Source organism: Pongo abelii, chromosome 5, assembly GCF_028885655.2.
Source record: "Pongo abelii isolate AG06213 chromosome 5, NHGRI_mPonAbe1-v2.0_pri, whole genome shotgun sequence".
In the NCBI taxonomy this organism is placed as follows: domain Eukaryota; kingdom Metazoa; phylum Chordata; class Mammalia; order Primates; family Hominidae; genus Pongo; species Pongo abelii.
The window spans coordinates 7,918,366-7,936,637 of NC_071990.2; the positions used below are offsets into that span (position 1 = coordinate 7,918,366).

General features: G+C 40.3%; 1 protein-coding gene across 2 annotated transcripts in view; it reads right to left on the minus strand.

Annotated features, from left to right (window-relative positions):
- BLOC1S5 (biogenesis of lysosomal organelles complex 1 subunit 5) overlaps window positions 1-18,272 on the minus strand; it is a 45,883-nt gene that overhangs the window by 16,755 nt on the left and 10,856 nt on the right. The window contains exon 3 of one of the 2 annotated variants that reach the window (XM_024248954.3): window positions 8,378-8,507. The exons of the other annotated variant lie outside the window; for it this stretch is intronic. Within the exon in view, the coding sequence (XP_024104722.2) occupies window positions 8,378-8,507 (130 nt within the window). The remainder of the gene's footprint in view (window positions 1-8,377; window positions 8,508-18,272) is intronic. 2 annotated transcript variants of the gene reach the window in all.

Genomic DNA, 18,272 nt, shown 5'->3' on the forward strand with positions numbered 1-18,272 from the left:
CCCAACACTTTGGGATGCCAAGGCGGGTGGATCACTTGAGGTCAGGAGTTCGAGACCAGCCTGACCAACATGGTGAAACCCCCTTTCTACTAAAAATAGAAAAATTAGCTGGGTATTGTGGCAGGTGCCTGTAATCCCAGATACTCGGGAGGCTGAGGCAGGAGAACTGCTTGAACCCAGAAGACAGAGGTTGCAGTGAGCCAAGATCACGCCACTGCACTCCAGCCTCAGCGACAGAGCAACAGTCAAAAAAAGAAAAAAAAAACCACATGATCATGTCAATAGACTCAGAAAAGGCAACTGACAAAATCCAGCATCACTTTATGATTAAAATCCTCAGCAAAACTGGTATAGAAGGGACATATCCTAAGGCAATAAAAGCCATCTATGACAAACCCACAGCCAACATTATACTGAATGGGAAAACTTGAAAGCACTCTCCCTGAGAACCGGAACAAGACAAGAATGCCTACTTTCACCATTTCTATTCAACATAGTACTGGAAGTTCTAGCCAGAGCAGTCAGACAAGAGAAAGAAATAAAGGGCATCCAAATCAGTAAAGAGGAAGTAAAATTGTTACTAGTAGCTGATGATATTATCGTATACCTAAAAAACCCTTAAGACTCATCCAAAAAGCTCCTATAACTAATAAATGAATTCAGAAAGTTTCAGGATACAAAATCAATGTACACAAATCAGGAGCACTGCTATACACCAATAGCAACCAAGCTGAGAATCAAATTAAAGAGTTCAACCCCTTTTAGAACAGCTGCAAAAAAAACAAAATACTTAGGAATATACCTAACCAAGGAGGTGAAAGAACCCTACAAGGAAAACTACAAAACACTACTGAAAGAAATCACAGATGACACATATGGAAACACATCCCATGCTCATGGATGGGTAGAATAAATATTGTGAAATGTCCATAATGCCAAAAGCAATCTACAAATTCAATGCAATTCCCATCAAAATACCATTATCAATATTCACAGCACTAGAAAAAAAAGTCCTAAAATTCAGATGGTACCAAAAAAGAGCCCACATAGCCAAAGCAAGATTAAGCAAAAATAACTAACCTGAGGTCATCACACTACCTGACTTCAAACTATACTACAAGGCTATAGTCACCAAAACAGCATGGAACTGGCATAAAAATAGGCACATAGACAAATGGAACAGAATAGAGAACCCAAAAAGAAAGCCAAATACTTACAGCCAACTGATATTTGACAAAGCCAACAAAAACATAAACTAGAGAAAGGACACCCTATTCAACAAATGTTGCTGGAATAATTGGCATGCCACATGTAGACGAATGAAACTGGATCCTCGTCTCTCACCTTATGCAAAAACCAACTCAAGATGGATCAAAGACCCAAATCTAAGACCTAAAACCATAAAAATTCTAGAAGATGACATTGGAAAAACCCTTCTAGACATTGGCTTGAGCAGAGACTTCATGACCAAGAACCCAAAAGCAAATGCAACAAAAACAAAGACAAATAGATGGGACTCAATTAAACTAAAAAGCTTCTGCACAGCAAAAGAAATAATCAGCAAACAGACAACCCACAGGGTGGGAGAAAATCTTTGCAAACTATGCATCCCACAAAAGACTAATATGCAGAATCTACAAAGAATTCAAACAAATCAGCAAGAGAAAAACAATGCCATCAAAAATGGGCTAAGGACATGAATAGACAATTCTCAAAAGAAGATATACAAATGGCCAACAAACATATGAAAAATGCTCAATATCAATAATTTTAGGGATATGCAAAGCAAAACCAGAATTCGATACCACCTTACTCCTGCAAGAATGGCCATAATTTAAAAAATTTAAAAAAAATTGATGGAATGTATCTCAAAATAATAATAGCTATTTATGACAAACCCACAGCCAATATCATACTGAATGGGCAAAAACTGGAAGCATTCCCTTTGAAAACTGGCACAAGACAAGGATGCCCTCTCTCACCACTCCTATTTAACATAGTGTTGAAAGTTCTGGTCAGGGCAATCAGGCACGAGAAAGAAATAAAAGATATTCAATTAGAAAGAGGAAGTCAAATTGTCCCTGTTTGCAGATGACATGATTGTATATTTAGAAAACCCCATCGTCTCAGCCCAAAATCTCCTTAAGCTGATAGGCAACTTCAGCAAAGTCTCAGGATACAAAATCAATGTGCAAAAATCACAAGCATTCCTACACACCATTAACAGACAAACAGAGAGCCAAATCATGAGTGAACTCCCATTCACAATTACTACAAAGAGAATAAAATACCTAGGAATCCAACTTACAAGGGACGTGAAGGACCTCTTCAAGGAGAACTACAAACCACTGCTCAACAAAATAAAAGAGGACACAAACAAATGGAAGAATACTCCATGCTCATGGATAGGAAGAATCAATATCGTGAAAATGGCCATACTGCCCGAGGTAATTTATAGATTCAATGCTATCACCATCAAGCTACCAATGACTTTCTTCACAGAACTGGAAAAAACTACTTTCAACTTCATATGGAACCAAAAAAGAGCCTGCATTGCCAAGACAATCCTAAGCAAAAAGAACAAAGCTGGAGTTATCAAGCTACCTGACTTCAAACTATACTACAAGGCTACAGTAACCAAAACAGCATGGTACTGGTACCAAAACAGATATACACACCAATGGAACAGGACAGAGGCCTCAGAAATAATGACGCACATCTATAACCATCTGATCTTTGACAAACCTGACAAAAACAAGCAATATAGAAAGGATTCCCTATTTAATAAATGGTGCTGGGAAAACTGGCTAGCCATATGTAGAAAGCTGAAACTGGGATCCCTTCCTTACGCCTTATCCAAAAATTCAGCAAGAGGGTGTAACAATTATAAATATCTATGTACTCAACACTGGAACTCCCAAGTACATACAGCAAACATTAATAGATCTAAAGGGAGAGACAGAATGCAATAGCCGCAGGAGACTTCAACATCCCATTCTTAGTAATGGACAGATCATCCAGACAGAAAATCAACAGAGAAACATTGGAGAGTTCAACTACAAACTCGACCAGGCCTTAATGACACTTACAGAACCTTCATCCAACTGCAGCAGGTTACACATTCTTTTCATCAGCACACAGAACATTCTCCGGAACAGATATCTTAGGCCACAAAACAAGTCTTAACAAATTCAGAAAAGATAGAGATCATTATCAGGTATATTTTCTGACCATAATGGAATAAAATTAAAAATCAGTAACAAGAGGAAACTTGGAAAATAAACACACACAACATGCTCCTGAACAACCAATGGGTCAGGGAAGAAATTAAGAAGGAAATTTAAAAATTTCTTGAAACAAATAAAATGAAAATATAACATACCCAAATCTATGGGATACAGCAAAAACAGTACTAACAGGGAAATTCATAGCAGCAAAAGCCTGTATCAAAAAAATAGAAAGACTTCAAATAAACAACCTAACAATGAACCTCGAGGAACCCAAAATTAGTATAAGGAAAGAAATAATAGAGACCAGAGCAGAAATAAATAAAATTGAGGCTAAAAACATCAAAGAGTCATTAAACTATTATCAACAACTATACGCCAACAAATTGGAAAACCTAGAAGGAATAGATAAATTCCTAAACACATGCAAGCTACCAAGTACAAACCATGAGGAAACAGAAAGCCTCAACAAACTAGTAATGAATAACAAGGCTGAAGCCATGATAAAGTCTCCTATCGAAGAAAAGCTCAGGACTTGATGGCTGCATTGCTGAATTCCAGCAAACATTTAAAGAAGAATTAACACCAGTTCTACTCAAGTTCTTCAAAAAACTTGAAGAGGAGAGAATATTCCCAAACTCATTCTATAAGGCCAGCATTACCTCGATATCAAAATCAGACAATGACAAAACAAGAAAAAAAGCGAAAACTACAGGCAATATCACTAATGAATGTAAAGGCAAAAATCCTCAACAAAATAGTAGCAAACCAAATTCAACAACACATTAAAAAGATCATTCACCATGATCAAGCGGGATTTATCCCAGGAATGGCAGGATGGTTCAACATATGCAAATCTATAAATAACCCATATGGTAATTTCAATAGATGCTAAAAAAGCATTTGATAAAATCCACCTTTCCTTTATGATAAAAACTCTCAACAAACTGGGTATAAAAAGAACATAGCTCAAAATAATAAAGGCCATATATGGCAAACCCACAGCTAACATCATACTGAATGAGGAAAAATTGAGAGCCTTTCCTATAAGATCCAGAACAAGACAAGGATGCTCACATTCACCACTTTTATTCAACATAATACTGAAAGTCCTGTCAGGGCAATTAGGCAAGAAATAAGGGCACACGAATTGGAAAGGTATTAAGTCAAATTAGCTTTGTTTGCAGATCACATGATCTTATATTTAAAAAAACCTGTTGACTCACCAAAAAGCTCTTGGAACTAATAAATGTATTCAGTAAAGTTGCAGGATACAAAATCAACATACAAAATCATAGCATTTATATATGCCAACAGCAAGCAATCTGAAAAAGAAACCAAGAAAGCAATCCTATTTACAATAGTTACAAAGAACATAAAATACCTAGGAATCAACTGAACCAAGAAGTAAAAGATCTATACAAGGAAAACTATGAAACACTGATGAAAAAAATTGAAGAGGGCACACAACAATAGAGATATCCATGCTCTGTAACTGGAAGAATGCCATTAAAGTGACAATAATACTCAAAGCAATTTACAGACTCAATGCAATCCCTATCAAAATACCAACGACATTTTTCATAGAAATAGGAAAAATAAATCCTAAAATTTATACAGAATCACGAAAGACCTTGAATAGCCAAAGCAATTTTGAGCAAAAAGAACAAAGCTGGAGGCATCACACTACCTGATTACAAAGCATATTATTAATACAAAGCTATAGTAACCAAATCAGCATGATACCAGCATAAAAACACACAGGCCATGCATGGCACAGAATCAATAACTCCGATATAAACTCACACATTTATAGCCAGCTCATTTTCAACAAAGGCACCAAGAACATACAATGGGGAAAGGACAGGCTCTTCAATAACCAGTGCTGGGAAAACTGGGTATCAATATGACCGGGAAAACTGGATATCCATATGAAGAAGAATGAAACTAAACCTCTGTCTCTCACCATACACAAAAATCAAATAAAAATGGATTAAAGACTTAAATCTAAGACCTGAAACTGTGAAATTACTAGAAGAAAGCCTAGTGGAAAACACTCCAGGACATTGGTCTGGGCAAAGACTTTTTTCTGTAAGACCTCAAAAGTAAGGCAACCAAAGCAAAAACAGACAAATGGGGTTACATCAAGCTAAAACGCTTCCGTAAAGCAAAGAGAATAATCAGCAAGTTGAAGAGACAACCCACAGGAGGAGAAAGTATTAGCAAACTATTCATCTGACAACAGATTAATAATCAGAATATATAAGGAGCTCAAACAACAATATAGCAAAAATCCCAAAGAATCCAATTTTAAAAATAGGCAAAGATCTATTTCAAAAGAGACATTTCTCAAAAGACATAAAATGGCCAACAGGAATATGAAAAAAATGCCCAAGATCACTAATTATCAGAGAAATGCAAATCAGACCACAATGAAATAGCATCTCTAGTTAAAATGGCTTTTAATTATTTATTTATTTATTTATTTATTTATTTATTGACAGAGTCTCACTCTGTTGCCCAGGCTGGAGTACACTGGCACTATCTCGGCTCACTGCAAGCTCTGTCTCCTGGGTTCACGCCATTCTCCTGCCTCAGCCTCCCGAGTAGCTGGGACTACAGGCGCCCGCCACCACACCTGGCTACTTTTTTGTATTTTTAGTAGAGACGGGGTTTCACTGTGTTAGCCAGGATGGTCTCGATCTCCTGACCTAACGATCTGCCTGCCTCGGCCTCCCAAAGTGCTGGGATTACAGGCGTGGGCCACCACACCTGGCTAAAATGGCTTTTATTAAAAAGATGAAGAATAATGGATACTGGCGAGGATGTGGAGAAAAGGGAACTCTCGTATACTATTGGTCAGAATATAAATTAGTACAACCACTATGGAGAACAGTTTGGAGGTTCCTCAAAAAACTAAAAATAGAACTACCATATGATCCAGCAATTCCACAATACTGGGTATATATCTAAAAGAAAAGGAGAGAGACATCTGCACTCATGTGTTTATTGCAGCACTAGCCAAAATATGGAACCAACCTAAATTCCCATGAATGGGTAAGGAAATGTGGTATATATACACAATGGAATATTATTCAGCCATAAAAATGAATGAAATCCCATCATCTGCAGCAACATGGACAGAACTAGATGTTATTATGTTAAGTGAAATAAGCCAAGCACAGAAAGACAAATATTGCATGCTCTCACTCATGTGTGAGAGCAAAAGAAATGGATCTCATGAATATAGAGAGTAGACTGGTAGTTACCAGAGGCCAGGAAGTATAGTGAGGAGGAGGGCATGAGAAAAGGTTGATTAATGGATATAAATATATGGTCTGATGGAAGAAATAAGACCTAGTATTTGATATATCAGTAGGGTGACTATAGCTTACTATAACCTATTATATAATTCAAAATAGCTAGAAGAGAATAATTTGAATGTTTTTAACAAAAAGAAAGGACAAATATTTAAGGTGATGAATATGTGAATTACACTAATTTGGTCTTTCCAAATTATATGAAAGCATTAAATTACCATAAGAACCCCCAAAATACACACATTATACAATAATACAAAAGTAAAGTTATTTTTAAAAAGCTAAGTAAATGTAGTATTAGCTTTAAAAAAAAAAGAAAATAATTTCAGCTTGGCATTAGGAACAGATTTTGGCCAAATGCTCACTCATTAATTTCAATGAACAAATAACTAGTGAGTGGCTATAAAGTAGCAGGCACTGTTCTAGGTGCCTGAGATACCACAGTGAACAACAACAACAAAAGTCCTGAGCTTACAGGACTCAAATTTTAGTTGGGAAGACAGGGGTATGGGACCAGGCTAAAACCACAATGTGGAATTTAATTACTGATTGGTATACAGATGATATTGAAAGGCGTGATTCTGTATGAGCTCACCAAGCAAGTGAGTTTCAACAAGAAAGCAGCTGCGGAACCAAGCCTGAGAGCGCCACAAGGTGAAAAGTCTGAAGGCAAGCGGGAACTAACAAAGTAGACTGAGAAGGAGGAGCCTGTGTTGTAGGAGGCAATCCAAGAAAAAGTGATAATCCAGGAATAAAGGCAGACTTTTCTTACTACCTTTTCCAAGATATACAGAAGTAACATCCTGAAGTGGAACTTGAGCTCTGGAGGCAGAAGCGCTAGGCTTGCATGGTAGTTCCTCCAATTATTATTGGAGAATGTAGAGTGTTCAACCACTATAAATTTCGGTTTTCTCAACTATAAGGTGGGAAAGATGATAAACATTTATCTTACTGGGTTATGATTAAAAAAATGAAAAAATACAGGTGAAAATTCTAACTAGTAAAGTGCTATATAAATTAGTTTGTATTTTAAATTACAGTGTGTTGTTAAAGATTTCTAGGTAAAGATGGCAGAGTGAAGCAAAATCACACAAACTTAGTCCTTTAAATGCCTCTCAAAATAAATAAAAAGTTTTTTCAAAGGAAAAAACTTCACCATTTACTAAACAGTAAAGAATTATAATTGCATACTATAAACTTTGAAAAGTAGTAGCCAAGAACAGGAACACAGATTGTAGTCAAGAACCGAGATTCCTGGCTGGGCACAGTGGCTCACGCCTGTAATCCCAGCACTTGGGAGGCCGAGGCAGGTGGATCATGAGTCAAGAGATCAAGACCACCTTGGCCAACATGGTGAAACCCCATGTCTACTAAAAATACAAAAATTAGCCAGGCATGGTGATACACACCTGTAGTCCCAGCTACTCAGGAGGCTGAGACACAAGAACCACTTGAATCTGGGAGGCGGAGGTTGTAGTGAGCTGAGATCGCACCACTGCACTCCAGCCTGGGAGAGAGTGAGACTGTGCCTCCAAAAAAAAAAAAAAAAAAAAAAAAAAAGTTTGTAAAAATAGGTGAAAAATGTTTTGACTTTCTCACATACTAAACAGATTGTCTCGTGTACCACAGATGCACACATCTCGCTTTGGAGATTAATGCTGTTTGGAGATTAATTAATGGCAACACACATTAATCACTAGAAAACCACTTTCTCTGTAACTGAGCTTCCCTCTCCCTCTCCACCTCCCCCCATAATACCCAAGAAAATACATTTTGGTGTAGCATTCATTTGAAATGAAAAGCAATTAAAAAAAAAAATTGCTGACTCACATCTCTGGAGAAGCTGGCTGAGGTTGTCCCGCATTGTATCTCTACATTTGGGAAGAGTATGTTCATTTGTTTCATGGATCATATTCTTCAAATTTTCAAGAACTCGCATTTCTCGAAGACCACGTTTTTCCTATTAAAAGAAAGTAGATGACTAATAAATATGGTGTCTTTTCTTTTCTTTTCTTTTTTGAAATGGAGTCTCGCTCTGTCACCCAGACTGGAGTGCAGTGGTGTGATCTCGGCTCACTGCAACCTCCGCCTCCTGGGTTCAAGTGAGTCTCCTGCCTCAGCCTCCCAAGTAGCTGGGACTACAGGCTCCCACCACCACGCCCGGCTAATTTTTGTATTTTATTTTATTTTAGTAGAGATGGGGTTTCACCATATTGGCCAGGCTGGTCTCGAACTCCTGACCTTGTGATCCGCCCACCTCGGCCTCCCAAAGTGCTGGGATTACAATTGTGAGCCACCGTGCCTGGCCATATTGTGTCTTAAATCTTAGTAATTACTTTTTTTTTTTTTTTTTTTTGAGACGGAGTCTCGCCCTGTCGCCCAGGCTGGAGTGCAGTGGCGTTATCTTGGCTCACAGCAAGCTCCGCCCGCTGGGTTCATGCCATTCTCCTGCCTCAGCCCGCTGAGTAGCTGGGAATACAGGCGCCTGCCACTACGCCTGGCTAATTTTTTGTATATTTACTAGAGACGGGGTTTCACCGTGTTAGCGAGGATGGTCTCGATCTCCTGACCTCCTGATCCACCTGCCTCGGCCTCCCAAAGTGCTGGGATTACAGGCATGAGCCACCGCACCTGGCCTAAATCTTAGTAATTACTTTCTAAGATATCCACCCAGGTTTTGGTTGTTAGGTTATGACTTATTACTGAAAATTTATGCAGCTTTCTTCTAATTATTTGGCAATAAATGCCTCATAACCCAGAGGCATTTTTAAAATTATGAAATGCTCCAAAAGTTGCAATATGAGTAATATTTTTATAGCAATGTTAAAAAATTGGCAAGAGAAATACTAAAAAAACCAGAAAAATGGTCCAGATTGCCACATATTTTATTAGAAGGAAATTAAACACCCCTGATCTGATCTTAAATTTCATTTTGTCATTCTATCATATAGCTTCTATTATTATGTGCTGTATTTTTTATCTGATTCCTTTTTTTTCTCAAAATAAAAATGGGTAGTAAAAGTAATATGTAGATACTTCCCTATATAGAAAAGAACACTGAAGGCCTGATGCTATTATCATAACAAAGGCCTCCTCATAAGGTTGGCCCTGGCTGGGGGCTGGAAACTTAACTAGTAAACAGTTTCCTACGTTGGTATAAAACCCTTCCATAAATTATAAAAGTGGTTCACTGTGCCTAAATGGTTTACACCAAGCTTGTCCAACCCGCGGCAGACGGGCTGCAAGCGGCCCAAGACAGCTTTGAATGCAGCCCAACACAAATTATAAAACTTCCTTAAAACATTATGAGATTTTTTTGCGATTATTTTTTTCTTTTTTAGCTCATCAGCTATTGTTACTGTTAGTGTATTTTATGTGTGGTCCAAGACAATTCTTCTTCCATTGTAGACCAGGGAAGCAAAAAGATTGGACACCCCTGGTTTACACAAACAATGTGATTAATGTTGAATACCTCTTTCCTTCTGGAAGTCTGAAAATGTTGAATGTGCTAGGCAGAGGATGCCTCCTTGATCAGTCCCCAATAAAACCCCTGGACTCCTAGGCTCAGGCAAGCTTCCCTGTAAGATTACACTTTACATGTGTTGCCACAACTTGTCACAAGGGGAATTCAGTGCATCCTGTGTGACTCCACTGGGGGAGGACTCTTGGAAGCTTCTACCTGGGTTCCTCCAGACTGTTTCCCAAGCACCTTTTCCCTTTGCTGACACTGCTTTGTATTCTTTTGCCATAAAAGAGCTTGCCACAAGTATGGCCATATGCTGACTCCTGTGAGTTCTTCTAGTGAATCACTGAACCTGCAGGTGGTTTTAGGAACCCCGAAAACATCTCCATTCCAGAAAGTAGAGCAAAACCACCCTCCCTGCCCAAAATGAGCGTGGGCTATACTTAGTAACTTGCTTCCAAAGATTAGAACAGGGAAAGGGAAAAATATTAACATTATAGTAGAGGAAACTAGCAACATGATACTAGAGAAAACTAGCAAATGCAATAATACTTCAACCAAGCCAAGAAGGTTCATATTATCAGTGGTGTCATGTTGATAGCATGCACCCACTGATGTAATGTGATAAGGGTACTTCATCTCTGTGGTATTCTTTCCCAATACCCATAACCCCAGTCTAGTCATGAGAAAAACAACAGACAAACCCAGATTGGATACCTAGCCAGTATTCAAGACTTATGTAAAGGTCATAAAAAATAAGGAAAGGCTGAGGAACTGTCACAGACCAAAGACTAAGGTGGCATGATCATTCAATGCAATGTGGTACCCCAGATTAGATTCTGGAACAGAAAGGGGACTGTAATAGAAAAACTGGTAAAATTCAAATAAAGTCTGGTGTTTCATTAACAGTAATGTATCAATGTTGGTTTCTTAGCTTTTACAAATGCAGCATGGTAATGTAAAATTAAATAACAAAAGAAATTAGGTGAGGTGTTGATATGGTTTGGCTGTGTACCCACCCAAGTCTCAACTTGAATTGTATCTCCTAGAATTCCCACATGTTGTGGGAGGGACCTAGGGGGAGGTAATTGAATCATGGGGGCTGGTCTTTCCCATACTATTCTCGTAATAGTGAATAAGTCTCTGATGGGCTTATCAGGGGTTTCCACTTTTGCTTCTTCCTCATTTTCTCTTGCTACCACCACGTAAGAAGTGCCTTTCAGGCCAGGCGTGATGGCTCACGCCTGTAATCCCAGCACTTTGGGAAGCTGAGGTGGGTGGATCATGAGGTTAGGAGTTTGAGACAAGCCTGGCCAACATGGTGAAACCCCATCTCTACTAAAGATACAAAAAAATTAGCGAGGTGTGGTGGTGCATGCCTATAGTCCTAGCTACTCAGGAGGCTGAGGCAGGAGAATCGCTTGAACCCGGGAGGTGGGGGTTGCAGTGAGCCAAGATTGTGCCACTGCTCTCCAGCCTGGGCAACAGAGCGAGACTCTGTCTCAAAAAAAAAAAAAAGAAGGAAGTGTCTTTCACCTCCTGCCATGATTCTGAGGCCTCCCCATCCATGTGGAACTGTTAAGTCCAATTAAACCTCTTTTTCTTTCCAGTCTTGGGTATGTCTTCATCAGTAGAGTGAAAACAGATAATACAGTAAATTGGTACCAGTAGAGTGGGGCGTGGCTGAAAAGATAGCAGAAAATGTGGAAGCAACTTTGGAAATGAGTAATAGGCAAAGGTTGGAACAGTTTGGAGGGCTCAGAAGAAGATAGGAAAATGTGAGAAAGTTTGGAACTTCCTAGAGACTCGCTGAATGGTTTTGACAAAAATGCTGATGGTGATATGAACAATAAGGTCCAGGCTGAGGTGGTCTCAGACGGACATGAGGAACTTGTTGGGAACTGGAGCAAAGGTGACTCTTGTTATGCTTTAGCAAAGAGACTGGCGGCATTTTTTCCTTGCCCTAGAGATTTGTGGAGCTTTGAACCTGAGAGAGATCATTGAGAGTACCTGGTGGAAGAAATTTCTAAGGAGCAAAGCATTCAAGAGGTGCCTTGGGTGCTGTGAAAGGCATTCAGTTTTATAAGGTAAGCAGAGCATAAAAGTTTGGAAAATCTGCAGCCTGACAATGCGAAAGAAAAGAAAATTTCATTTTCTTAGGAGAAATCCAAGCCGGCTGCAGAAATTTGCATAAGTAACAAGGAGCCAAATGTTAATCCCCAAGACAATGGGGAAAATGTCTCCAGAGCATGTCAGAGGTCTTCATGGCTGTCCCATCACAGGCCCAGAGGCCTAGGGATAAAAAGTGGTTTCTGGGCCAGGTCCATGGCCCCCATGCTGTGTGCAACCTAGGGACTTGGTGCCCTGTGTCCCAGCCACTCCAGCAGTGGCTGAAAGGGGCCAACGTACAGCTTGGGCTGTGGCTTCAGAGGGTGGAAGCCCCAGGCTTTGGCAGCTTCCAAATGATGTTGAGCCTGTGGGTGCACAGAGGTCAAGAATGGAGGTTTGGGAACCTCTGCCTAGATTTCAGAAGATGTAAGGAAATTCCTGGATGTCCAGGCAAAAGTTTGCTGCAAGGGTGGGGGCCTTATGGAGAACCTCTGCTAGGGCAGTGCAGAAGGGAAATGTGGGGTCGGAGCCCCCACACAGAGTCCCTACTGGGGCACTGCCTAGTGGAGTTGTGAGAAGAGGACCACCGTCCTCCAGACCCCAGAATGGTAGATCCACTGACAACTTGTACCATGCACCTGGAAAAGCCGCAGACACTCAATGCCAGCCTATGAAAGAAGCTGGGAGGGAGGCTGTACCCTGCAAAGCCACAGGGCTGGAGCCTCCCAAGACCATAGGAACCCACCTCTCGCATCAGTGTGACCTGAATGTGAGACCTGGAGTCAAAGGGGATCATTTTGGAGTTTTAAAATTTGATTGCCCCACTGGATTTCGGATTTGCATGGGCACTGTAATCCCTTCGTTTTGGCGAATTTCTCCCATTTGGGATGGCTGTATTTACCCAATACCTGTACCCCCATTGTATCTAGGGAGTAACTACCTCGCTTTTGATTTTACAGGCTTATAGGTGAAAGGGACTTGCCTTGTCTCAGAGGAGACTTTGGACTGTGAACTTTTGAGATTAATGCTGAAATGAGTTAAGACTTTGGGGGACTGCTGGGAAGGCATGATTGGTTTTGAAATGTGAGGATGTGAGATTTGGAGAGGCCAAAGGTGAAATGATATGGTTTGGCTCTCTTCCCACCCAAATCTCAACTTGAATTGTATCTCCCAGAACTCCCACGTGTTGTGGGAAGAACCCAGGGGGAGGTAATTGAATCACGGGGGCCGGTCTTTCCCGTACTATTCTCATGACAGTGAATAAGTCTCACGAGATCTGATGGGCTTATCAGGGGTTTCTGCTTTTGTTTCCTTCTCATTTTCGCTTGCCGCCACCATGCAAGAAGTGCCTTTCACCAGCCACCATGATTCTGAGTCCTCCCCAGCCACGTGGAACTGTAAGTCCAATTACACCTCTTTTTCTTCCCAATCTTGGGTATGTCTTTATCAGCAGCATGAAAATGGACTAATACAGGGGTACATGGGAATTATCTGTACTATCTTTGCAATTTTTCTACAAATCTAAAATTAAAACAAGAAGTTACTAAAAAAAAAAGAGTGGTAAACTTGACTATGAAAAAATAATAGGTTAGTTATGTTACTGAGCTTTTTATTTTTTTTGAGCCATTCTTATAAGGCCAGCTTCTTACTTTTTCGAATTTTCCCATAATAAAACATTAACAACTTACACAAAAGTTGTGAGAGAATAATATAACGAAGTCTCATATACTCCAAGCTTCAACAATTCTCATGACTGATTTTTTCCCCTCCATAATGCTCCACACCTCATTCCCTCTAGATTATTTTGAAGCAAATCCTAGAAAGTATATCATTTCAACTGTTAAATATTTCAACCTGTATCTTTTGTTGTTGTTGTTGTTGTAGAGACAGGGTCTTGTTCTGTCACTGAGATCACACTACTGCTGGAGTGCAGTGGTGTGATCATGGCTCACTGCAGCCTTGAACTCCTGGGCTCAAGCAATCCTCTGTCTCAGCCTCCCAGTAGCTGGGATGACAGGTGCACACCACCACACCTGGCTCATTTTTCTTTTTTTAAAATTTTTTGTAGAGACAGGGTCTCACTTTGTTGTCCAGGCTGGCCTCAAACTCCTGGGCTCAAGCAATCCTCCCACCCTGTACTCCTAAAGTCCTGGAATTACACGCAGGAGCCACCATGCTTGATCTCAACATACATTAATATCTTCAAAACGAGACTTGCCTTAAACAAACAATAAGTCCACCTCTCTCTCTCTCTCTCTCTCTCACACACACACACACACACACACACACACACACACACACAGTCAACAGTAATTTTTTTTTTTTTTTTTGAGACAAGGTCTGGCTCTGTTTTCTAGGCTGGAGTGCAGTGGCACAATCTTGGCTTACTGCAACCTCTGCCTTCCTGGCTCAAGCAATCCTCCTACCTCAGCCTTCCAAGTAGCTGGGGCTACAGGCACACATTATGACACTTGGCTAATTTTTGTATGTTTTATAGAGACAGAATTGTCCCATCTCTCTATAAAAGACATTTGTTGACCACGCCTGGCCAACCATTTTTTAATATCAAAGTAGTGTTCACATTCCCTCAAATGTCCTATAAATGTTTTTTATCCCCCAGTTTGTTTGAACCACAACCTAAACGAGTTTTATATACTGCAATTGATTAATATGTTTCTTAAGTCCTTTTTAACCAATAGATTTCCCCTTTCACTTTTTCCCTTGCAATTTGTTGGAAAAAAGTGAGTCATTTGTTCTGCACAGTTTCCCATAGTCTGTTGTTTGCTGAATGAATCCCCATGGTGTAATTTAACATACTCCTTCGTCTGTTCTCTTTCCTGTAAATTAGTCGTTAGAACTAAAGCCCTGATCAAATTCAGGGTTCTGTCTTTTGTTTGCAAGAATTTTTCAGACATGGGTTGTATACTCTCAACAGCATCTTGGTAGCATTCTGTCTTTGTTTACTAGCAGAAATACTCTATGAAGAAAAACTGCCCCCATCAACAACTTGGTTATTCTGAGGAATGTTCACATATAAAAGGCAAAACAGAACACTTGATTCTTTCTCCCGTATTTACCAGTTTCAAAAATAATGAGTTGGCTTCCTAGTATCCACTAAAGGTGATTAGAAAGGTTTTTTGTTTGTTTGTACATATCCCTATGACTCATAGATTTAGAGATATTTGAAGTTTTTCAATCCATCGCAGTATTTCTCACAGGACAAACGCAAGGCCTTTTGCACCAGATAATTGGTACTGAGATTATCCCAGCTTTGTCCAGTGGGAGCCTATTCAAGCTGGCTCTGGAATGCTTCAGACAAAACTCTCGTATTTTTTAGTAGCTCATTTGCTTTCTGGCATGATCTGATACTCAAGGTTCATCCTCTCCATCTCCTGCTCTGGACTTGGAATGAGCAGGTGTCTAACTCCCACTGGGATGTAGAAATGGAATTCGGAGACTGAGCACTAAGGCTGCTCACTTTTATTGGGTTGGTCACTGTTTCTAACTTTTCAGTGGACAAGGCTAGGAAATACGTATTTTTTAAAAAAATAGATATATCCTGAGTTCATATTGATAGTCAAACTCAAATTCAAGACCATAGAAGTTCTAATTACCCTCTTCTGTCTTATCTGTTTCTTTCCAGTTATCAAAACACCAACATAATTATTTATCACTGATTCAGTCAAGTCATAATACCAATACTAGCATCAACAAAATGATTACTAAAAAAAGAAATTTAATATATATTTTTTAACTTTTTGTTTTGAAGGTATATTTCACTAGGATGTAAAGTCAAATCATCGTGCCTTGAAATTATGTGGAAGAGTTGGCTGGGCATGGTGGCTCACGCCTGTAATCCTAGAACTTTGGGAGGGCGAGGTGGGTGGATCACCTGAGGTCAGGAGTTCAAGACCAACCTGGCCAACATGGTGAAACCCCATCTCTACTAAAAATACAAAAATTAGCTGGGCGTGGTGGTGAGCGCCTGTAATACCAGCTACTCAGGAGGCTGAGGAAGGAGAATCGCTTGAACCCAGGGTGGCAGAGGCTGCAGTGAGTCGAGATCACACCATTTCATTCCAGCCTAGGTGAAAGAGACTCCACCTCAAAAGAAAGAAAAGAAAGGAAAGAAAGGAGAGGAGGGGAGGGGAAGGGAGGGGAGGAAGGAAAGAGGCCAGGCGCGGTGGCTCATGCCTGTAATCCCAGCACTTTGGGAGGCCGAGATGGGCAGATCACGAGGTCAGGAGTTCAAGACCAGCCTGGCCAACATGGTGAAACCCCATCTCTACTAAAAATACAAAAATTAGCTAGGCATGGTGGCAGGCACCTGTAATCCCAGCTACTCGGGAGGCTGAGGCAGGAGAATCGCTTGAACCTGGGAGGCGGAGGCTGCAGTGAGCCGAGATCGCGCCACTGCACTCCAGCCTGGGGGACAAGAGCAAGACTTCATCTCAAAAAAAAAAAGAAAGAAAGGAAAGAAAGAACGTGGAACAATTTCTCTCTGAGTAGCAATGTCACATCCAAAAACACAGGCTTGATTCTGTAAATTTTACTTGATTTTTAGGAATTGCTCTTTAAATTTAAAATTTAAATTATGTAAAACATTTATATAGCTCCAAAACTACATCTGTAGAACAAAATACATTCAAAGACGTCTAGCTTCTACTCCTATCCTTTGCACCCTATCTCCTCCATAGCTTTCCCTTTAGGTAATTATTAACAACTTATCCAACCACTGTTTTAAGTACATACATGCATATATAAATGCATACATGTCAATGTGTATATAATTATGTATATACTGTTTTTTTTTTTTTTTTTGAGATAGGGTCTCACTCTGTTGCCCAGGCTGGAGTAGAGTGGCATGATCCTGGCTCATTACAACCTCCGCTTCCTAGGCTCAAGCAATCCTCCCGCCTCAGCCCCCAAGTAGCTGAGAGAACAGGCACAAGCCACTATGCCCGGCCAATTTTTGTATTCTTTGTAGAGACAGGGTTTCATCATGTTGCCCAGGGCTGGTCTCAAACTCCTGAGCTCAAGCAATCCACCCACCTCAGCCTCCCAAAGTGCTGGGATTACAGGTGTGAGCCACTGTGTCCGGCGGATGTATATACTTCTAAGTGTACGCAAGCATACCTCACTTTACTATGCTTTGCAGATACTATGTTTTTTACAAATTGAAGGTTTGTGGCAACGCTGTTTCAACCAAGTCTGTTGGTGCCATATTTCCATCAGCATGAGCTCACTTTGTGTCCCTTTGTCACATTTGGGTAATTCTCATAAAATTTCACAAGTTTTCATTATTATTACATCTGTTAGGGTGATCTGTGATCAGCGATCTTTGATGTTACTGTTGTCATAGTTTTGGGGCGCCACAAACCACAATCATATAAGACCATGAACTTAATCTATGACTGTTGGGTCTGTTCTCATTGCTCCACTGACTGGCCATTCCCTGATCTCTTTCCCTGTCCTTGGGCCTCCGTATTCCCTGTGACACACTGAAATTAGGCCAATTAATAACCCCACATGGCCTCTAAGTGCTCAAGTAAATAAAGAGTCATACATCTCTGACTTTAATCCAAAGCTAGAAATGATTACACTTAGTGAAGAACACATGTTGAAAGCCAAGGCAGGATGAACGCGAGGCCTTTTGCACCAGATATTTAGCCAAGATGAGAATGGAAAAGAAACTTCTATTTTTTTTTTTTTTTTTTATTGAGACAGAATCTCACTCTGTCACCCTGAATGGAGGGCAGCGGTGTGATCTCGGCTCACTGCAACCTCTGCCGCCTAGGTTCAAACAATTATCATGTCTCGGCCTTCCAAGTAGCTGGCACTACAGCCGAGCGCCACCATGCCTGGCTAATTTTTTTGTATTTTTAGTAGAGACAGGGTTTCGCCATGTTGGCCAGGCTGGTCTTGAACTCCTGACTTCAGGTGATCCACCCGCCTTGGCCTCCCAAAGTACTGGGATTACAGGCATGAGCAACTGTGCCCAGTGGAAAAGGGAGATTCTTGAAGGAAATTAAAAATGTTATTCCACTGGGAGGCCGAGGTGGGCAGATCACAAGGTCAAGAGATTGAGACCATCTTGGCCAACATGGTGAAACCCTGTCTCTACTAAAAATACAAAAATCAGCTGAGCAGGGT